Source organism: Canis lupus, chromosome X, assembly GCF_003254725.2.
Source record: "Canis lupus dingo isolate Sandy chromosome X, ASM325472v2, whole genome shotgun sequence".
Classification (NCBI taxonomy): domain Eukaryota; kingdom Metazoa; phylum Chordata; class Mammalia; order Carnivora; family Canidae; genus Canis; species Canis lupus.
Window position 1 is genome coordinate 48107538 of NC_064281.1, and position 23506 is coordinate 48131043.

Below are 23506 nucleotides of genomic sequence, written 5' to 3' on the forward strand. Positions count from 1 at the left end.
ATGTAATCTTGTGTTGTCATGGACCCCACCTCTATTTCTCTTCAAACAGGTATCTTCTCTAAGAAAAAAATTATACAGGTTATGCTTCAAAATGTATCCAGAAAACTGTGTGGAGGTTCCTCAAAGAGTTAAAAATAGATCTGCCCTAAGACCCAGCAATTGCACTGCTGGGGATTTACCCCAAAGATACAGATGGAATGAAACGCCGGGACACCTGCACCCCGATGTTTCTAGCAGCAATGTCCACACTAGCCAAACTGTGAAAGGAGCCTCGGTGTCCATCGAAAGATGAATGGATAAAGGAGATGCGGTTTATGTATACAATGGAATATTACTCAGCCATTAGAAACCACAAATACCCACCATTTGCTTCGACGTGGATGGAACTGGAGGATATTATGCTGAGTGAAGTAAGTCAATTGGAGAAGGACAAACCTTATATGGTCTCATTCATTTGGGGAATATAAAAAATAGTGAAAAGGAATAAAGGGGAAAGGAGAAAAAATGAGTGGGAAATATCAGAGAGGATGACAGAACATGAGAGACTCCTAACTCTGGGAAATGACTAAGGGGTGGTGGAAAGGGAGCTGGGCGGGGGGTTGGGGTGAGTGGGTGATGGGCACTGAGGGGGGCACCTGACGGGATGAGCACTCGGTGTTTATGCTATTGTTGGCATATCGAACTCCAATAAAAAATATATACCAAAAAAAAAGAGGATCAGCAATTTAACTCTACATTCCTGAGACCCACATACAACAGGGTATACAGTAGACTACATTAGAGGAAAGGAAACCATTTTAATTAACCTAATATTTATAATGAGTAGTAAATATGCCTTTTTAAATGTTTTTTCTCTGGAAGGAGACATTAATATTTATTTGATTTCAGTTAAGCATCCCTGACCATTGCTACACAGAGAAATACTATCCCCTCTTACAAACATATTTGTTATTCACACTTCCTTCAAAGGAATGTAACACACAACCAAAATGATTTAGTGCCTTGCTTGCAAAACGTGCAGAAACATGAGAGATCAATACAGAATTGTCTTCCTATAAAGTAAAAAAGGACAAACTGCTCTAAATATGCCATCTTCAAACCCACTAGATAATGGCAACCTTATCTCCAACTGAATTCCCACCAACAGGGTATAGGATCTCCCACTTATTTATCTCGTTAACAACACATATTTTCAAACTTCATACAAATTGCTGATCTGATGCATATGAAATTCTTTATCATTTTAGTTTCCATTTCATTGTTTACTGGTGAGAAACAAAGTCAAGAAATAATTCCTAAGCACCTACTATATGCCAGATACTATTTTAATTGTTTGAGATATATAAATGAAAAAAAAAGGAAGGAAAACCACACATTATAGAGCTTATATTCTGACAAGGGCAAAAAACCCTTATTAATTAAGGAGATTATAGAGAATTTTGGGAGAGAACATATGTTATGGAAAAGAAAAAAATATGGGAAGCAGATTAAAATAAAGCATGTTGATTGACCATAGGATCTCCTATTTTGTGGTATGTTTGTTAATATTTTTCCCAAGTTCTCTAAGAACTGTTTGTTTTATTCTCATTTTATATATATTTTATTGATTCATTTTAACTATCAAAGTTTGCCCTAAACTTATTTTATTTCCATTTTGTATACAATGATTTTTGAAATTAGAAAAATTCATATCTTTATAAAATCACATTTATCAAATTTTTCAATATCTCTGGATTTCTGCTTTTAAGTAAACTTTTTCCCCACTTCTACAGGGGAGAATATATTTTCTTACAAATGATATTTTCTAAATTTAAGTATTAATTATTTTCCATTTGAAATTTGAGGGTAATATGTAATAACCAGATTAAAATTTACTTATTGGCAAACAGAAAACACATTAACCCTGAAACATTTGTTGATTCAAATGTTTTTTCCTCATTCACCTGATATGTCATCTCTGTTATGATTCAAGTTTCTATGTGAAAATTTATTTCTATGTCTCTACTCTGTTTCCTTGACATAGAAGACCTACCTTGTTCTTCTTTGAAGTCCAAACAGACAAGCCTTCAGAGTTGCAAGAGTGTTCCTGTTAAAATATGAGGGAAATCATGTCGTGCCTATGCTCAAAATACTCAAATGGCTCCCCATCACACTCAGCATAAAAACCAAATTCCATTCTAAGACTTGAAAGGTTCTAAGCTACCTCTCAGCTTCTGCCAGATCCCCATCACCTCTCTGAACTCACTTCCTGATAGCCTATACCTTGCTCACTTGGCTCTAGCCATGCTGGTATCCTCAGTGTTCCTTGAGCATGTCAGGCTTACTCTTGCCTTGCTGTCCCTCTACCTGGCATGCTCCTTCCCTGGAGAGCCACAGGGCCCATCTTCTCTCTACCTTCAGGTCTTTACTACTCAAAAGCCATGGTCTCAGTGAGGCCCTCCCTGGACTCTATCTATCCAATTTCAGCCTCCCACCTAGAATTCCAATCCCACATCATTTGCTTTATTTTTCCTTTCTTAACACTTATCCCTTTGAGAATACTTTACATTTCACCTACTGTGTCTTGGCTACTGTCTGTCTCCCACACTAAAATTAAAGCTCCACCATTGTTTTATCTGTTTATTTGGTTCATTACCATATCACCAGTACCCGTGCCTGAAGATTGCCTGGCAGAGAGCCCACCTAAAGTAAGTATTTGTGGGATAAAGATAAAGCAAATGAGTCAAAAAGCAAATGGGGTCAGCTTAAGCCAAAAGTAGAGCTAGGCAGTTTCCCCTGGGTCTAGCCCCAAAGCTACAAATGCAAATGCCTTCAGGGGACAACTGGGAATTGTATTAGAGTGAATCAGGCCAGCTGGGGACAGGCTAGTTTGAGAGAGCATTCAGTCTAAAATGGGCTGAGCTCTTCCTCAGACCCAGCTGCTTGTATCCTTGTTGGAATGTGGGCCCTAATCCTCGGTTTGGTTTGGTTTGGTTTGGTTTGGTTTGAGGTGGGCCAGAAATATGGATTTTTGTAATGTGAAATCTCCCAAGTGTTTAAGTATCTGATTTTAAAATAGAAAACAATAAAAGCACCGGGATCAAACAAAACATGGCAGCTGGCTGAAATCGGCCCATGGGTGGCCTGCAGGTGTTTTGCTAGACTAAATTTTCTGGTATATGAAAGAAAGAAAATGAATCCCTGCAAGGTGGGTTTGCCTTGTGTAATACTTCAGGCAAACAGTTTCAGGCCATGTTGTGCGAAGAGAATGAACTGGAATTACCACCTTTTTTGGGACTTCTGAAAGCTCCCTGCCAACAGCTACCCTCCTCACCCCACTGTGTATGGAGTTAGGGAAGCCTGGGCAGTGGGGTCACCTTAACTCTTCCTTTGAGGGCGGGGGTATATTTTAGTGAAGTGTGAAGTGGGGAGACCAGAGAGGGTCTTGAAGGGACCTTCCACAGCAGGACTGGGTAAGGGCAAGGAGGAGAAAAAGAGGACTTAGGCCCATGTGTTGGGGCACCGTATCTTTGAGGGACTTTATTGGGGTTATTGCACCCTCTCCCCACCAATGACTGTCCCTCTAGGTGGCATCATACAGTTGAAGGAGTTAGCCGACTGCCCCATGCCATCCATCTCACCTGGAAACAGAGTTGCACAAACTTCCATCACAGCTTCTCTGTGTGCTGGACTGGCCAGGATGTACCTGTGAAGGGTTGGTAGCTGCCAGATTTGTTGGGGGGATAGCCTGAATGGGGCTTCTGGAGGCAGCAGACCTCCATTCAGTGAAGCACTGGGTGGAGCCACCTGTGGTTTCAGGCAGCTGCTGAAAGAAGCATGGACTGCCTAGTACTCCCCATGTCCTGGAGAGAAACGTTAGGCTCAATCCTCTGATGCCCCTCCTCTATAGTGAGGCAAAGCACAGTCCAGTAGGAGAAAGAACAGCGAGGGGACTCCTGTACCTGTGTTCAGCAAGGTTCCATTTGTTTGGATAAAATATTTTCCAAATGCAAGGTGGCACATCTCTTAAGTCCTGAGCAGCCCCATGACCCAGTCTCCATAAGAACTATTTATCCAGTGTAAGGTAAATGAACCAAGACCTTCAGGTCCAAGATTTACTGTACCTGGGTCCTCTGGGAAAAGTGAGGAGGCTACTCACAGCCCCCTGCTCATGGGGTGTCAGGTCAGAGTGTTTAGGCTGAGCTTGGGGCTCTACTCAGCAGGTGCGGCATGAGCTCCCTGAAGTAAGAAAAGCCTTTTAGGTATACGGTTGGCCCTGCTTAACTCTTGAGTCATCCCTGTCAAAATGCCATTCTAGGGAACTTTCACTCCATTTGGTTCTCTGACAGCTGTCACATCCTTTCTGCACAGAGCCAGGGAGGAAAATATGGATACTGCCAGAAGTCCAACTTTTTCCTGGGCCTTCCCATTTCTCACGGGTCCCACTCCCCACACCTCCTTTTCTGTGTTCTCACTTCCTCTGTCAGTCTTTCTCCTTGGAATTCTTTCTTCCTCAGTGTTCCTCCCTTTCTGTCTCCTTACTCACGCATAGACCCTCCCTTTGAGTATCCTTTGCCCTCTCTCTTTGTGTCCCTCTCCACTCAAGGTATTCTGTCTGCTTTCCTCTAAGCCCTCGAAGCCCAAGATCTCATTCTCCCTCTGTTATTCTCCACCCCTTCTCAGTTGGGTGCCTCTCTCTTAGGTCATCCCTCCCTCAGAAGAGCCTCTCCATTTTGGGCCCTGCCCCCCCTCTTCCTTAAGGAGTCACCTTCCCTACTCCCTCTCCCCATGGCCCATCTCTAGTTCCTTCTCCTCCCCCCTCTCTAGACAGACCGGCTAAGTCCTATTCCATTTTTAGATGACTGATTATGATACTAGCTGAACTTTATTCACAGCCTGCATTTACAGCTGTCCCTTCCTTTCATGCCCCATCCACCAAACACACCCAATCTTTTCAACATGACAAAGTCCTTACACGCAGCATGTCATATCCACATAAATTTGTATTTTTTGGAACAAAACAACAGTTACGCTGGCAAAGATGTTGAATTAACAGGGACCCTTAAGCTTTCAATACACTGAAAAGCAACATTATTTTGCATGTCCACAAAGTATACATTTGTTTTCACAAATGTGGCAAGGTTTACCCTGACAGTTAGGACTTTTTCACCAAATCATAGACATAGATATGGAAATCATCATCAAACTTGATGAAATACACAGAGGGTTTGGCTTCCACTTGGTGAATGACCATGCCAATCCGTTTGGAGCCATCTTCTTTGGTATATTCCACATGTTTACCTATGAGGCCATCTACAACTCCTCCTGGCTCCCTCTCTGCTGGAGGAGACTCACTGGACTCTGGCATGATACGGAGGTCTCCTTCTTTGTAATCATCTAGAAGCTGGTACATGTACAAGACAGGATCTTTCTCATAGGTAATATAAAACCAGGCTTTCATGATAGGTGCTTGGGCTAAGACCATTCCCCTCCATTCATCCTTAGAACCGTGCTCACCCTCAAACATATGTTCCACAGCTTTACCAATTATGGTGTTTGCAAGGTTTGCATCACTGACTTGAGATGATGCCACCCTGTCGGAAAGAATTTTAAGAGACAAAACTCTTTCATCTCTGTGAAGTTCCAGTCCATAGACACAGTCAATTCCATCATATTTCACCAGATAAAGAGAGGGATTTATAGGCACCTGATCCAGAACGGTTCCTTTCCACTGGGTGATGGGCTCGTCACCTTCCTTCCATCCATGTGAAATTCTGCAGCCCACGATGTTCCTGCGGGACTGGGAGGAAGGTCTGCCCCTCTGTTTCTTTTGGGAGGCTTTTTTCTTCGTCATGTTTGCCGACCCAGTGGCCCGGCCCACAGCTGCCCTGGTTTGCTGCCCTTCGGCCTCTGGTGCGTTGGGGGTCTTCATGCCTGCAGGGGGAGGAGAGAAGACAAGAGAGAAACACTCAATATGATATAAGGTGAAGTTCTCCCAACTGCGACGTGTCTGTGTACCCAGCGCCAGAACCTAAATTTTCCCCATGGACCTGGCAGCAGTGCTGGAAATCCTGGCTGCGTGCCTGCCAAGTGCTCTCCCTCCTAGGTTCCTTTAGGCTGTGGGGAAGGGCGGCAGCGGCAGTGGTGCTGGCTGGGGTTAGGAACTCTGCAGGAGGCAGCAGGCTACCTCCTTGTTCAGAGCCCACTGCCTCCATCACCCGCCACGGGCGCCCACTCTCAATCCCCTGCAAAGCGCCTATCCTTCACCGCCTTTGACCCGCACGCACTCACTGTCGTGGACGCCCCAGCCTGCTGCCCATACGCCCCTTGTCTACCCGCTTTCCTGGCATCCAGCGCCCTCGCTTCCCCAGGCTCACCTTCAATTTCTTGCCTGGCTCCTAACGCCACCCTCCTTTCCTATTTCCCATCGCACTCCCCCACTCCAGCCTCAGCCGGCGCTTGCCCCCACCCCTTATCTCCCGCAGGAGCCCATCCCATCCCCCTTCTCCATCCTGGAGCCCACCAATGGCCTTGCCCTGCCTGGTGTCCACCGCCCCGGATCCCGGGCCTCACGTGCCCGAATCGGACACCTAGCTGCTGCCTCCGCGGTGAGCTTGTGTCGAAGGAGGATCAGCGGGAGACGAGCCGGGTGTTTGCACAGGCTGGGAGGGAAGGATCCGTAGGCGGGGAGCGCGTCTAGGAGGGTGGCGGGGTAGGCGAGGAGGATGGCGGCGGTATCCCCAGCTCTGAGCTTCGCGGGCCCCCCGCCTCCCTGTCGGCGGCGGCCCCTCTGCCACATCGGGCTCCCACCAGCTGCCGCCGTCGCCGCAGTCTCCTCCCTCTTCCCGTAGCGCAGCTTCCTGCCAGGAGTGAGGCCTCCCCTTCCTGCCAAAGACTGCTTGTTACTTCCCTCCCCCAACTCTTAAGCCCACTACCTTTGGCTAGGGAGTTGCACTTGTTCTCAGGTTTCGGGCGGTTTCCTAAAGGAGTCCCGGAGCCCTTAGCTACCCGCCCTTTCCTGATTACCCCTTCTCTCCCCTCCCTGTTTCTGGTCCTTTTTAGTTCCTGTGCTCACCACCAACTCCACCCTCTCAGTGCCCCTTGCCCCATTTGTTTTCCTCTTCCAGGATTTAGTGTTTTCTTCGTTCCAGGACCCCTATGTACTTATTCTTTATACATAGATCTGCTTTTTAAATAATTCACAAGGATGTCGTGGGAACAGAGAAATATGTTAGTTCTCAGTCTGCCATCTTTACCTGGCCTCTGTAATTTTTTTTTTCTGACTGCTTATTCCTGAATTTACTTCTTAGAGAATTTTCTTTTTCTTTTCATTCTTTCTTTCTCTTCCTTTTTTCTTTTTTCTTTCTTCTTTTACCATATTGCAAATGAATTTTTTGCACGATGTTAACACTGTAAATTTCAGCAATTTGATATGAAAAAAATAATCAAATGCAATTCATTCCAGCTCCCATTGGCCAGGGCTCACAGCAAAAATATTAATACTCATTATTTCTTTTTGTCATTTTTCTAGGCTTTTACAAAACTGGGATAATTTTCCACAAGCAATTTCATGTCCTGTTCTTTTTAAAAAAATTTTTAAAAATTTATTTATTCATGAGAGACACACAGAGAGAGAGAGGCAGAGACACCTGCAAAAGGAGAAGCAGGCTCCATGCAGGGAGTCCAACAATGTGGGATTTGATCCCTGGTCTCCAGGATCACACCCTGGGCTGAAGGCAGCACTAAACCACTGAGCCACTTGGGCTGCCTGTCCTGTTCTTTTCTATATGGAGTAAGGATTCTCTCAAGACATTAGATATTTTTGAAACCATTATTTCTCTTGTTTATTCGAGAAATATTTATTGATCACCTATTATATGTCTGGTCATCATTCTATAAAACTCAATTTTACAGTGACCGCAGTTAACTTTTCTCTCATTACTCTACATCTAGTACAATGTTTCCACCATAACTGGTAATATGATCTATTTATCCAAAAGGACACCTTTGAAAAAAAATAACTTTACAAAAAATGAGGAAAGTAATGGTTTTACAATTCAGTGGAGAAAGATTGGGTATTTTTTAAGAGATGTGAAATAATTCTTTAAATATCTGGGGAAAACTTACACTAAATTTACTCCCATATCAAAGTTTATTTGTTAAAATTTAAAATGAAGAATAATAAAACACAAGAAAAAGCAAATGAACAAACCAGAGAGAGGTGAACAATATGAATATTTAATAGGTACTGAATCAAGTGAATAGTTGCTGAATCATTTGATGGGCTGCATGTTAACAGAATAAGCTTAAAACAATAAAATAATTCCTAAAAGGGAGAATAGGATCAATAAGAATCTTGACTCAACAATCAATGAGAAAGCATTAAAATATTAATGTCATTGAGCATGAAAAAAGAGTTTCACATGTAGTGCTGATGAAAATGAAAGTTCATACAATGTTTTTGGACAACTATTTGCAGATACACTTTCCTTTATGTAAGGGTTTATTTAGTTCTGATTAACCTTTACTCCTGGGATATTATGCCTGGCATCCCAACCAAAAGTGAAAGGGGCTTACCAGGGCTCTGGGCTCCAATTTCTGTATCCTTAGCTTCAACAAGTAGTCATAACGTCTTCTGAGCTCTAAGCCTTTTAGCAGTTCCTTCTAGAATGGATTAATTTCCCCAAGAGAAAAACATTCACCAAACTCACTGTTTCTCTCTTGAACCTCTTCTCCCCTATATCTTAGGTGGGTAATTATTTTCTCTATTCTTAGTTTTCAGTTGCCTTGGCAGTTTTAGTTTTTGCTATTTCATCCAGTTTCTGTTTCTTCAATGAATGTTTCTTGACTTACTGGTTCTTATCACTAAAATCCAAAGACCAATAGTTTATTATAAAATAGATGTGTTCAACCATGTATAATAGCTCTAAGCTGGAAATCACCCAAATGTCCATCAGCAGTAGACTGTATATGTTTTGGTATATTCATACAATGAGACTACAACCACATTTAACAACATGAATAAATCTTACAAGTATGTTGAAATGAAGACAACAAAAGGGCACACAGTTTTCTTTACAATTTATTTAAACTTCAAAAACAGTCAAACTAATCTATTGCCTTAGAAGTTAAAATAGCAGTTACTCTTGCAAAGGTATTTTCCAAACCTGATAACAATTCCCATTCCATCAGTAATTGATGAAAGAACACTTTTGTGGAGACATTTTTTGAATGAGTATATATGACAAGAAGGGTTCGTATAAATTCTGAGCAGCAAAATGTGTTGAATTGCAATATCATTTGGAATTGCAGCCTAGCATCCAATCACAGTTCTTCTGGTAATAGTGCCTTCATTTTCCTCTTTGGAACAACTTAAGTGTAAACTTCCAGAGCACTGAAATACCATTAGAGTGATTGTTTTAGGAGTAGGCACATAACCTAGTCAGAGACAATGAGGCACAATGGTATTTTGCAGTCTTCTGGATATGAGGTAGATGATCTTTTCCATTGGGCATAAGTGAACCTGAGAGGATATGAAGATCAAGTTGCTCTATTAATCATGTAAGCAGCACAGAGATCAGAGTCAAGATAAGCAAAAAAGGGAGATTGTTATCCTAGTGATCCCAAAGTTACTCTAAGCTAATCATGGTAATAGTCTTCCTGCAAGTGATTGATTTAGCATTTGGCATATGATCTAATCCTGGCCAATTAAATATAATAATATATCTTTTGCAGTGCTCTGAAAAAATTGTCTTTCCTCTTAAGAAACAAGAAATGATGTTTCCTTTTATTTTTTAGGATGCTGTTATTTATTTATTTATTTATTTATTTATTTATTTATTTTACTTTCATTTTTTAAATAAATTTATTTTTTATTTGTGTTCAATTTGCCAACATATAGCATAACACTCAGTGCTCATCCCGTCAGTGCCCACCTCAGTGCCCGTCACCCAGTCACCCCCACCCCCCACCCACCTCCCCTTCTACCACCCCTAGTTCGTTTCCCAGAGTTAGGAGTCTTTCATGTTCTGTCTGCCTTTCTGATATTTCCCACTTATTTTTCTCCTTTCCCCTTTATTCCCTTTCACTATTTTTTATATTCCTCAAATGAATGAGACCATATAATGTTTGTTATATATAACTCTTGGAATCTCTGTAACCAGTTTGAGGGCAAAACTAGCATAATGAAGATAACAAAGGGGGAATGGGAATACTCTGAGCCCTTTGATCATTTGCTGCTGATAATACTGGAGTCCTACTTCTGACTCCAAATTATGAGATAGAAAAAAATATATTTATTTATTTTTTTAAAGATTTTGTTGAGAGACATGGAGAGAGAGAGAGGCAGAGACACAGGCAGAGGAAAAAGTAGGCTCCATGTAGGGAGCCCCACGTGGGACTCGATCCTGGGTCTCCAGGATCACGCTGAAGGTGGCGCTAAACCGCTGAGCCACCCGGACTGCCCTTGTGTCTCCATCATATATAAAAATACATACACAAAAACAGCAAGCTTGATATAAGATTAAGTAAAATTTGAAGATAGAAGTTAAAACTTAGGAAGCTACTAATGTCTAACTCAACTTATTTGTTGAGAGATTGCAATCGAATTTATTTACCTACAAAATTACAATGTATAAAATTCACATATGCAAATTGTAAATTTATATACATATCACTATCACCATATTTTTAAAATAATTTGAAAACTATTTTTCCAACAGAAGCAAAATAATTCAAAAACTATTTTTTTGTCAGCCCGAAGTTTAATAATCTCCACAAGTTTGAGTCATAAATTTTCTGGCATGACAAATATTGATACAGCCTTTTTTTTTTTTTACCCAAGCTTAAGTTTAAAATTCCCACCGTAAATAGTCCAAATTGAACCAGTCCAATTTATATATATAGGACAGCAAACAGAGATTGACATTTTAGAAAAGAAACTGAGTGTTGAAATACAGGTATTTAATTTTTTCATCATTAGTATTTTAAATTTTTCCTGAAAGCTTTTACTTAAATATAACTAATTCCTTATAATGACATTTCCTCTTTTTGGTGGATGGCAAAAAGCTCTTTGAAGTACGTTTTACTTGATATATATATATAATCAACTACATATTTTTAGACAGGATAGATATGTTATTCACTTTGCTTCTACTAAAAAGGCTAGGGAATATAAAGATCCGAAAGATTCTATGAACCTGTAACTAAAAATAAACACTTTTTCATGGAAGTAGGTAGTTTTGTAGTGTACATTACTGAATTATTTATCTAATCAAATCTTGGATGGCTTAGGTGATGAATTAGCATAACCAAAGTAATTGTTTAGGGTGGTACTACATTATTCTGTGAAATGTAGTTGCATTTTCCATTTAATATTATTACTTTTGTACTTTTTTGTCAAATATGTGAACTCTGACCCCTGTTCTGAGTTCATTGTAGTAAAATCCTCTCAAGGATAAAAAATATTAGAAAGTCCTAACAGAACAGTATAAAATATATAGGCCCTTCAGTAATTATGCTATAATTCCGTTGGAAAAAGCAATTGTATTACAGGCTCAATTTTCAGATACTTGCTTTACCTTTCTTAAAAAAAAAAGAAAACTATGCCTTTCAGCTAGGGTTTTTTGTTCTTGTATATATTCAAAAAGGACTAATATTTCCTGACATGGTTTTATTTTTGTTACTATATGTTGGCAAATAGAACTCCAATAAAAATATACAAAAAATAATTTTTTAAAAGTAATTTTTAGTCATCTCAACTTTTAACTTTGGCTTGATAATTGATAATACGTTTTAACTAGCCGCTATTTATATATATTACTGACATTTTTTTTCTTTGCATCATTTGGCATAAAGGAGTTGGACTTTTGTAGAATTAAATATATGCTGTTTTAATTCTCAAAGCCCACATTACACACAAAGGCATGGAGGATAAAATGTAAAGATAGTCAAGGAAGCCAATAAGCATATAGGCCACTTCTCATGATATGACTCCAATCACAGCCACCTATTTAGTATGGTTTTATAACACTGGTCCTGCATACATTTCGTATATCTTCCATGAACTCAACATCAGTGTTGTCCGTGGGATATCCAAGAAAACCATTGAGAATAATTTTAAAACTAAGGTTTGTCAGATACAATTGAGCTTTGGAGGATCACAAACCATTGTAACAGGTAAGATTTTTTTTCACCTCCCATACAAGGGATCAATTTTCTCTCTGTTTGGAAGCAATACCATTCTAGTTGAGAATGCTGGTCTAGGGATTGCAGGGTAAAACAAGAATATTGGATTGGATATCAACTGTAATAGGAAGCCTTTGGAGAGTCTTAAGTTTTAAATATAATTTCATTTACATGTTTAAAAGATCACTGCCAATTAATTGGAGAATTGAAGGAAAGGCAAGGAGACCTTAGTTCCCTACTCCCAATTTAATCAGGGGTAAGGACTTACCTTCTATTAATATATTAAAATACAAATATATTTGTATTAGTAGAATTATATACTATATATAATATGTATTATATATATCCAAGAAAACATAAATATAAACCTAAATAAACCTAAAATATTAATACATAATGTTAATAATTATAGGATTAATTATATAAGTCTATAATATCTACATAATCATGTTGTTATATATTAATATAATTATATACTTATTAATATATAATACTTATTCTACATATTATATACTATATATAATATAATACATGCATTATTGTATTAATAATTATATAATTATAGAATAATTATATTAATAAAATAATGCATTACATAATGCATATATTATATTATATATGTTATTATATTGTTAACTAATTATATGTTAATATATTATAGAATTTATATAATATAATAAATGTTTATGTTTTATATAATAAATTATATATTTATACATTATAAATGTATTAGTATATTATCTAAATATATAATATAAATATATGAATAAAATATAAAATAAAATATTTTAAATATTTTTAAAATTATTAAATAATAAGAAATTTAATGTGTTTTTAAAATCAATTTGAGAGGCTTCTGAGATAAACTGTGAACTGCCTATTTCATTCATTAAAGGAGCAACAGCAGATATTGAAGAATAGCCCTCTTAAAATGTGGGTATGACTTCTCTTGATTTCCCTATAATCCTCATATCTCCATCACCAAGGGAAAGAACTGTGCCACTGGTTGTCCAAAGGAGTGCCTAATTAACCCCTGACTTAAAGAGATTGAAGTGTGGATAGAGAAATACTTTTTCATTAAAATCACTTTAAAATGATAGCTAAAATATGACAGATCACCTATTTAATATATTGCTGAGCTTTAAAGAGTGTCAGGAAAATCCCCAGGGACCAACAATGAACAGAGAACAGAAAGCAGAAACAGTAAACACATGACCCGATGCTTTGGCAGGTTGGAGGGAAAAGGGCATTGCCTCCATAATTAAAAATTGTTATATATTAACAAGTATATAATTATATTAATATATAACAAATAACATGATTATGTTTTTTAAATATTTAATATTTTAAATATTATTCCCGTAAATTATAATCCATTGAAAATTATGTTCAGCATGTTGTACAATATGTTAACTGCACAAAGATAAGAAATTGTGGGCAAAATGTTTGAAAGGGTTCAAAATCTACAAACTTCCAATTATAAAATAAATTATGGGGATGTAGTATGCACAGTGTATTGCATTGCATATCTAAAAATTGCTAAGAGAGTAGATCTTAAAAGTTCTCATCGCAAGGAAAAAAATTGTAACTATGTGTGATCATTTCACAATATATACAAATATCAAATTACTAATTTGTATACCTGAAATTAATATAATGTGTCAGTGATGTACTTCAATAAGCATTTTTTTAAAAAGACAATTCATTTTCATTCTTCTACCAAGTCTATGTATAATAGTTGTCAAATAGGACCCTCATTCCCCTGGCCTCATATCTCCCAATGACTTCTTTAATTGGTGTTTGTTAGGAGTTGGACATGTAAGAAACCTTTTTTTTTAAAGATTTATTTTTATTTATTTATGATAGACAGAGAGAGAGAGAGAGAGAGAGAGAGAGAGAGAGAGGCAGAGGGAGAAGCAGGCTCCATGCCGGGAGCCCAATGCGGGACTCGATCCCGGGACTCCAGGATCGCGCCCTGGGCCAAAGGCAGGCGCTAAATCGCTGAGCCACCCAGGGATACCCTGTAAGAAACCTTTTGAGTTGTCTCTTGGATTTATCTTTTTTAGGCAGAAGATGTACTCCAATTTATACTCAAACACATAATAAGCTTTGCAGGCCATGGGCACCTGTCTATCAGAGAGGCCGCAGCTATCCAGTTCTGCCTGTGACTAGGTAAAGTATGAGGAAGTCCTTGTGGCCTCATGGCTAAACATCCAGCTTTTATCAATTATAAAGGAGATACTTTAACCTCCATTTGTGTAATTATTGTGCTTGTCCTCAAATGGTTACAAATTTACAAAAAGAAAAAGGATTTTATTTATCAGTATTCTGAAATATCAACCAAAACATTATGTTGAGCTGTGGCACAATTTTAATATGAGAGTGAAGGAATAACCTTTATGGGCATACCAGGACATTGCATCACTTCTCTAATATAATTACAGGAAATGGGTTATTAGGAAATGCATTGTCATCTCTAAGACAGGAAGACTATTGGGATTCCAAAGTGGTACTTTGCAATTGTTTCCAATAATGACCTAGGGGAAAGGGTTGGGAGACTCTGATCATATCTCTTTAACATTAATACATTAAAAAAAAACAAGACTGACTGTGTGATCCCATCACTAATAATAAATCACTAATACCATACCACCTCCATTTTAAACTTCTACTCAGAAAGGACAAGATCACTTGGGCCTGTGAAATAGGGAATGAGATGTGACCTAGGCAATGAACTTTGAATAATTCTATATAAGTATAGGTCTCTGTCCATTACTCAGACACAGTACTAGTTCAAGACCTGTCTAAATCCTGCCTGCTTTTGAACAGCCAATTATCCTATACTATCTATTAAATCCTATACTAGCTATTTTAAATCCATGACAAAATGTTTGGGTACCTGCTGCCCATTACCATGATAGCATCCTTTAGTTCTCACTTGTTTTCAACAGAAGAACTAGCAAGGAGGTAAAGCTGAGAATAAAAATTTACATAAGATTTTGTGGTCAGTTTCTCATTCTCCAGGAGGTCATTACATCAGCATCATACACACAACCTGAGGCAGTAAGAGCCCAAATGCTTCATTTATTGTTTCTCGAGATGTTATTTGACTCAAGGGTATCAGAAAATATGTAATCTTGTGTTGTCATGGACCCCACCTCTATTTCTCTTCAAACAGGTATCTTCTCTAAGAAAAAAATTATACAGGTTATGCTTCAAAATGTATCCAGAAAACTGTGTGGAGGTTCCTCAAAGAGTTAAAAATAGATCTGCCCTAAGACCCAGCAATTGCACTGCTGGGGATTTACCCCAAAGATACAGATGGAATGAAACGCCGGGACACCTGCACCCCGATGTTTCTAGCAGCAATGTCCACACTAGCCAAACTGTGAAAGGAGCCTCGGTGTCCATCGAAAGATGAATGGATAAAGGAGATGCGGTTTATGTATACAATGGAATATTACTCAGCCATTAGAAACCACAAATACCCACCATTTGCTTCGACGTGGATGGAACTGGAGGATATTATGCTGAGTGAAGTAAGTCAATTGGAGAAGGACAAACCTTATATGGTCTCATTCATTTGGGGAATATAAAAAATAGTGAAAAGGAATAAAGGGGAAAGGAGAAAAAATGAGTGGGAAATATCAGAGAGGATGACAGAACATGAGAGACTCCTAACTCTGGGAAATGACTAAGGGGTGGTGGAAAGGGAGCTGGGCGGGGGGTTGGGGTGAGTGGGTGATGGGCACTGAGGGGGGCACCTGACGGGATGAGCACTCGGTGTTTATGCTATTGTTGGCATATCGAACTCCAATAAAAAATATATACCAAAAAAAAAGAGGATCAGCAATTTAACTCTACATTCCTGAGACCCACATACAACAGGGTATACAGTAGACTACATTAGAGGAAAGGAAACCATTTTAATTAACCTAATATTTATAATGAGTAGTAAATATGCCTTTTTAAATGTTTTTTCTCTGGAAGGAGACATTAATATTTATTTGATTTCAGTTAAGCATCCCTGACCATTGCTACACAGAGAAATACTATCCCCTCTTACAAACATATTTGTTATTCACACTTCCTTCAAAGGAATGTAACACACAACCAAAATGATTTAGTGCCTTGCTTGCAAAACGTGCAGAAACATGAGAGATCAATACAGAATTGTCTTCCTATAAAGTAAAAAAGGACAAACTGCTCTAAATATGCCATCTTCAAACCCACTAGATAATGGCAACCTTATCTCCAACTGAATTCCCACCAACAGGGTATAGGATCTCCCACTTATTTATCTCGTTAACAACACATATTTTCAAACTTCATACAAATTGCTGATCTGATGCATATGAAATTCTTTATCATTTTAGTTTCCATTTCATTGTTTACTGGTGAGAAACAAAGTCAAGAAATAATTCCTAAGCACCTACTATATGCCAGATACTATTTTAATTGTTTGAGATATATAAATGAAAAAAAAAGGAAGGAAAACCACACATTATAGAGCTTATATTCTGACAAGGGCAAAAAACCCTTATTAATTAAGGAGATTATAGAGAATTTTGGGAGAGAACATATGTTATGGAAAAGAAAAAAATATGGGAAGCAGATTAAAATAAAGCATGTTGATTGACCATAGGATCTCCTATTTTGTGGTATGTTTGTTAATATTTTTCCCAAGTTCTCTAAGAACTGTTTGTTTTATTCTCATTTTATATATATTTTATTGATTCATTTTAACTATCAAAGTTTGCCCTAAACTTATTTTATTTCCATTTTGTATACAATGATTTTTGAAATTAGAAAAATTCATATCTTTATAAAATCACATTTATCAAATTTTTCAATATCTCTGGATTTCTGCTTTTAAGTAAACTTTTTCCCCACTTCTACAGGGGAGAATATATTTTCTTACAAATGATATTTTCTAAATTTAAGTATTAATTATTTTCCATTTGAAATTTGAGGGTAATATGTAATAACCAGATTAAAATTTACTTATTGGCAAACAGAAAACACATTAACCCTGAAACATTTGTTGATTCAAATGTTTTTTCCTCATTCACCTGATATGTCATCTCTGTTATGATTCAAGTTTCTATGTGAAAATTTATTTCTATGTCTCTACTCTGTTTCCTTGACATAGAAGACCTACCTTGTTCTTCTTTGAAGTCCAAACAGACAAGCCTTCAGAGTTGCAAGAGTGTTCCTGTTAAAATATGAGGGAAATCATGTCGTGCCTATGCTCAAAATACTCAAATGGCTCCCCATCACACTCAGCATAAAAACCAAATTCCATTCTAAGACTTGAAAGGTTCTAAGCCACCTCTCAGCTTCTGCCAGATCCCCATCACCTCTCTGAACTCACTTCCTGATAGCCTATACCTTGCTCACTTGGCTCTAGCCATGCTGGTATCCTCAGTGTTCCTTGAGCATGTCAGGCTTACTCTTGCCTTGCTGTCCCTCTACCTGGCATGCTCCTTCCCTGGAGAGCCACAGGGCCCATCTTCTCTCTACCTTCAGGTCTTTACTACTCAAAAGCCATGGTCTCAGTGAGGCCCTCCCTGGACTCTATCTATCCAATTTCAGCCTCCCACCTAGAATTCCAATCCCACATCATTTGCTTTATTTTTCCTTTCTTAACACTTATCCCTTTGAGAATACTTTACATTTCACCTACTGTGTCTTGGCTACTGTCTGTCTCCCACACTAAAATTAAAGCTCCACCATTGTTTTATCTGTTTATTTGGTTCATTACCATATCACCAGTACCCGTGCCTGAAGATTGCCTGGCAGAGAGCCCACCTAAAGTAAGTATTTGTGGGATAAAGATAAAGCAAATGAGTCAAAAAGCAAATGGGGTCAGCTTAAGCCAAAAGTAGAGCTAGGCAGTTTCCCCTGGGTCTAGCCCCAAAGCTACAAATGCAAATGCCTTCAGGGGACAACTGGGAATTGTATTAGAGTGAATCAGGCCAGCTGGGGACAGGCTAGTTTGAGAGAGCATTCAGTCTAAAATGGGCTGAGCTCTTCCTCAGACCCAGCTGCTTGTATCCTTGTTGGAATGTGGGCCCTAATCCTCGGTTTGGTTTGGTTTGGTTTGGTTTGGTTTGAGGTGGGCCAGAAATATGGATTTTTGTAATGTGAAATCTCCCAAGTGTTTAAGTATCTGATTTTAAAATAGAAAACAATAAAAGCACCGGGATCAAACAAAACATGGCAGCTGGCTGAAATCGGCCCATGGGTGGCCTGCAGGTGTTTTGCTAGACTAAATTTTCTGGTATATGAAAGAAAGAAAATGAATCCCTGCAAGGTGGGTTTGCCTTGTGTAATACTTCAGGCAAACAGTTTCAGGCCATGTTGTGCGAAGAGAATGAACTGGAATTACCACCTTTTTTGGGACTTCTGAAAGCTCCCTGCCAACAGCTACCCTCCTCACCCCACTGTGTATGGAGTTAGGGAAGCCTGGGCAGTGGGGTCACCTTAACTCTTCCTTTGAGGGCGGGGGTATATTTTAGTGAAGTGTGAAGTGGGGAGACCAGAGAGGGTCTTGAAGGGACCTTCCACAGCAGGACTGGGTAAGGGCAAGGAGGAGAAAAAGAGGACTTAGGCCCATGTGTTGGGGCACCGTATCTTTGAGGGACTTTATTGGGGTTATTGCACCCTCTCCCCACCAATGACTGTCCCTCTAGGTGGCATCATACAGTTGAAGGAGTTAGCCGACTGCCCCATGCCATCCATCTCACCTGGAAACAGAGTTGCACAAACTTCCATCACAGCTTCTCTGTGTGCTGGACTGGCCAGGATGTACCTGTGAAGGGTTGGTAGCTGCCAGATTTGTTGGGGGGATAGCCTGAATGGGGCTTCTGGAGGCAGCAGACCTCCATTCAGTGAAGCACTGGGTGGAGCCACCTGTGGTTTCAGGCAGCTGCTGAAAGAAGCATGGACTGCCTAGTACTCCCCATGTCCTGGAGAGAAACGTTAGGCTCAATCCTCTGATGCCCCTCCTCTATAGTGAGGCAAAGCACAGTCCAGTAGGAGAAAGAACAGCGAGGGGACTCCTGTACCTGTGTTCAGCAAGGTTCCATTTGTTTGGATAAAATATTTTCCAAATGCAAGGTGGCACATCTCTTAAGTCCTGAGCAGCCCCATGACCCAGTCTCCATAAGAACTATTTATCCAGTGTAAGGTAAATGAACCAAGACCTTCAGGTCCAAGATTTACTGTACCTGGGTCCTCTGGGAAAAGTGAGGAGGCTACTCACAGCCCCCTGCTCATGGGGTGTCAGGTCAGAGTGTTTAGGCTGAGCTTGGGGCTCTACTCAGCAGGTGCGGCATGAGCTCCCTGAAGTAAGAAAAGCCTTTTAGGTATACGGTTGGCCCTGCTTAACTCTTGAGTCATCCCTGTCAAAATGCCATTCTAGGGAACTTTCACTCCATTTGGTTCTCTGACAGCTGTCACATCCTTTCTGCACAGAGCCAGGGAGGAAAATATGGATACTGCCAGAAGTCCAACTTTTTCCTGGGCCTTCCCATTTCTCACGGGTCCCACTCCCCACACCTCCTTTTCTGTGTTCTCACTTCCTCTGTCAGTCTTTCTCCTTGGAATTCTTTCTTCCTCAGTGTTCCTCCCTTTCTGTCTCCTTACTCACGCATAGACCCTCCCTTTGAGTATCCTTTGCCCTCTCTCTTTGTGTCCCTCTCCACTCAAGGTATTCTGTCTGCTTTCCTCTAAGCCCTCGAAGCCCAAGATCTCATTCTCCCTCTGTTATTCTCCACCCCTTCTCAGTTGGGTGCCTCTCTCTTAGGTCATCCCTCCCTCAGAAGAGCCTCTCCATTTTGGGCCCTGCCCCCCCTCTTCCTTAAGGAGTCACCTTCCCTACTCCCTCTCCCCATGGCCCATCTCTAGTTCCTTCTCCTCCCCCCTCTCTAGACAGACCGGCTAAGTCCTATTCCATTTTTAGATGACTGATTATGATACTAGCTGAACTTTATTCACAGCCTGCATTTACAGCTGTCCCTTCCTTTCATGCCCCATCCACCAAACACACCCAATCTTTTCAACATGACAAAGTCCTTACACGCAGCATGTCATATCCACATAAATTTGTATTTTTTGGAACAAAACAACAGTTACGCTGGCAAAGATGTTGAATTAACAGGGACCCTTAAGCTTTCAATACACTGAAAAGCAACATTATTTTGCATGTCCACAAAGTATACATTTGTTTTCACAAATGTGGCAAGGTTTACCCTGACAGTTAGGACTTTTTCACCAAATCATAGACATAGATATGGAAATCATCATCAAACTTGATGAAATACACAGAGGGTTTGGCTTCCACTTGGTGAATGACCATGCCAATCCGTTTGGAGCCATCTTCTTTGGTATATTCCACATGTTTACCTATGAGGCCATCTACAACTCCTCCTGGCTCCCTCTCTGCTGGAGGAGACTCACTGGACTCTGGCATGATACGGAGGTCTCCTTCTTTGTAATCATCTAGAAGCTGGTACATGTACAAGACAGGATCTTTCTCATAGGTAATATAAAACCAGGCTTTCATGATAGGTGCTTGGGCTAAGACCATTCCCCTCCATTCATCCTTAGAACCGTGCTCACCCTCAAACATATGTTCCACAGCTTTACCAATTATGGTGTTTGCAAGGTTTGCATCACTGACTTGAGATGATGCCACCCTGTCGGAAAGAATTTTAAGAGACAAAACTCTTTCATCTCTGTGAAGTTCCAGTCCATAGACACAGTCAATTCCATCATATTTCACCAGATAAAGAGAGGGATTTATAGGCACCTGATCCAGAACGGTTCCTTTCCACTGGGTGATGGGCTCGTCACCTTCCTTCCATCCATGTGAAATTCTGCAGCCCACGATGTTCCTGCGGGACTGGGAGGAAGGTCTGCCCCTCTGTTTCTTTTGGGAGGCTTTTTTCTTCGTCATGTTTGCCGACCCAGTGGCCCGGCCCACAGCTGCCCTGGTTTGCTGCCCTTCGGCCTCTGGTGCGTTGGGGGTCTTCATGCCTGCAGGGGGAGGAGAGAAGACAAGAGAGAAACACTCAATATGATATAAGGTGAAGTTCTCCCAACTGCGACGTGTCTGTGTACCCAGCGCCAGAACCTAAATTTTCCCCATGGACCTGGCAGCAGTGCTGGAAATCCTGGCTGCGTGCCTGCCAAGTGCTCTCCCTCCTAGGTTCCTTTAGGCTGTGGGGAAGGGCGGCAGCGGCAGTGGTGCTGGCTGGGGTTAGGAACTCTGCAGGAGGCAGCAGGCTACCTCCTTGTTCAGAGCCCACTGCCTCCATCACCCGCCACGGGCGCCCACTCTCAATCCCCTGCAAAGCGCCTATCCTTCACCGCCTTTGACCCGCACGCACTCACTGTCGTGGACGCCCCAGCCTGCTGCCCATACGCCCCTTGTCTACCCGCTTTCCTGGCATCCAGCGCCCTCGCTTCCCCAGGCTCACCTTCAATTTCTTGCCTGGCTCCTAACGCCACCCTCCTTTCCTATTTCCCATCGCACTCCCCCACTCCAGCCTCAGCCGGCGCTTGCCCCCACCCCTTATCTCCCGCAGGAGCCCATCCCATCCCCCTTCTCCATCCTGGAGCCCACCAATGGCCTTGCCCTGCCTGGTGTCCACCGCCCCGGATCCCGGGCCTCACGTGCCCGAATCGGACACCTAGCTGCTGCCTCCGCGGTGAGCTTGTGTCGAAGGAGGATCAGCGGGAGACGAGCCGGGTGTTTGCACAGGCTGGGAGGGAAGGATCCGTAGGCGGGGAGCGCGTCTAGGAGGGTGGCGGGGTAGGCGAGGAGGATGGCGGCGGTATCCCCAGCTCTGAGCTTCGCGGGCCCCCCGCCTCCCTGTCGGCGGCGGCCCCTCTGCCACATCGCGCTCCCACCAGCTGCCGCCGCCGCCGCAGTCTCCTCCCTCTTTCCGTATAGGAGTAGACTTTCAGTTTCCTGTAGTTAAAGAGGCCTCCCCTTCCTGCTAAATATTAGGCTACCAGCCTCTCAGTCCTGAATCAACTCCTGGTCTGCTCCTTCTGTTTCCAAATTAGGATCCTTGGTAACTGTAGGTTTTCCTTTCCTCTTCCTTTGTACCCCCAGCATCTCAGACTCTAGCTCCACCTCTAATCTACCCTGCTGGAGTGACTTTTCTTTTTTCAAGTATTTTGCACACTTTTTTTTATACACACAAATTGACCAAGAAACGCCTCACCCAAAACACATATGAATATAGAAATCCTTTACATTTGTACAATATACATATTTACTCTCTATATATACACACGTCTTATGTATTTACAGATAATCATATGCCCAGACACATAACCCCAAATACACACCTCTCCAATCACTCAACACACAGACATAATATTTTGTATACACATACACAGAAATACATATACTAAGAGTTTTTCCAAAATAGGTTAAGTGTCTTAGTTTTGGTGATCTTTTAAAAAAAAATTTTTTTTTGGAGTTCAATTTGCCAACATATAGCATGACACTTAGTGCTCATCCCTCCAAATGCTCCCCTCAGATCTTGCTTTGGAGAAATAGTGTCTTAAACTGAGGGAGTACTCTTGAATGCGATTGCAATTAGTAACAATGTTAGCTAGTTTTGCATAGAGTGGCATCAATTTTGCTTCTTTTTTGTATCCTTCTTTGTTGTGTATAGATTTTTCAACAATATTTTATAATTCTGTAAAATATCAATATTATGGTGCTATATCTGTTTGGATGTTATCAGTTACTTTCTAGTGGAATGCAATTTTGGGGGCTTTGGTGGCTCAGTTGATTAAGTATCTGCCTTCAGCTCAGGTCATGATCTGGGGATCCTGGGATCAAGCCCAGGGTTGGGCTCCCTGCTCAGCTGGGAGTTTGCTTCTCTCTCTCTTTTGCCCCTCCCCAGTTGTGTTCTCTCTGTCTTCCAAATAAATAAAAACTTTTAAAAATGAGGAAAGTGATCTCAGTCTCATTCAAAATAAATGTTATTTACTGGTTCATTATTTGAAAAATCTGATAGGTATCAGATTAGGGTTAATCTATGTGGTCAGTTTTGTGAGCTGAATTGTGTCCCCTTCAAATTCATGTTTTTGTCCTTGCCCCTAGTACTTCAGAATGTGAATGTATTTAGAGGTAGGGCCTTTAAAGCAATAATTAAAGTTAATAATGGCATCACATGGGTTGGCTTTAATCCAATATAATTGGTGTCTTTATAAAAAGAGGATATTAGAACACAGACACACATGGAAGAAAGACCATGCAGAGACAGAGGGAGAAAATCACCATTTACAAGCCAAGGATAGAAGCTTTAAATCT

General features: G+C 40.6%; 1 protein-coding gene across 19 annotated transcripts; it reads right to left on the bottom strand.

Annotated features, from left to right (window-relative positions):
- Window positions 1-4964: 4964 nt before the first annotated feature.
- SPIN2B (spindlin family member 2B) lies at window positions 4965-22146 on the bottom strand. 19 transcript variants are annotated; one of them, XM_049107406.1, is made up of 5 exons: window positions 21814-22111; window positions 20981-21207; window positions 18915-18979; window positions 17327-17380; window positions 15271-15352 (listed from the first exon to the last, which is right to left on the bottom strand). In XM_049107406.1, exons 1-5 carry the CDS (start codon window positions 22070-22072, stop codon window positions 15286-15288), a joined length of 672 nt encoding a protein of 223 aa, XP_048963363.1. In that variant the 5' UTR covers window positions 22073-22111; the 3' UTR covers window positions 15271-15285. The 19 variants fall into 19 exon arrangements, with proteins under 19 accessions (XP_048963355.1, XP_048963359.1, XP_048963358.1 ...); XM_049107398.1 differs by lacking the exons at window positions 15271-15352; window positions 17327-17380; window positions 18915-18979; window positions 20981-21207 and adding an exon at window positions 4965-5913 and having other exon boundaries at window positions 21814-22135; XM_049107402.1 differs by lacking the exons at window positions 15271-15352; window positions 17327-17380; window positions 18915-18979; window positions 20981-21207 and adding an exon at window positions 4965-5913 and having other exon boundaries at window positions 21864-22004.
- Window positions 22147-23506: the final 1360 nt, after the last annotated feature.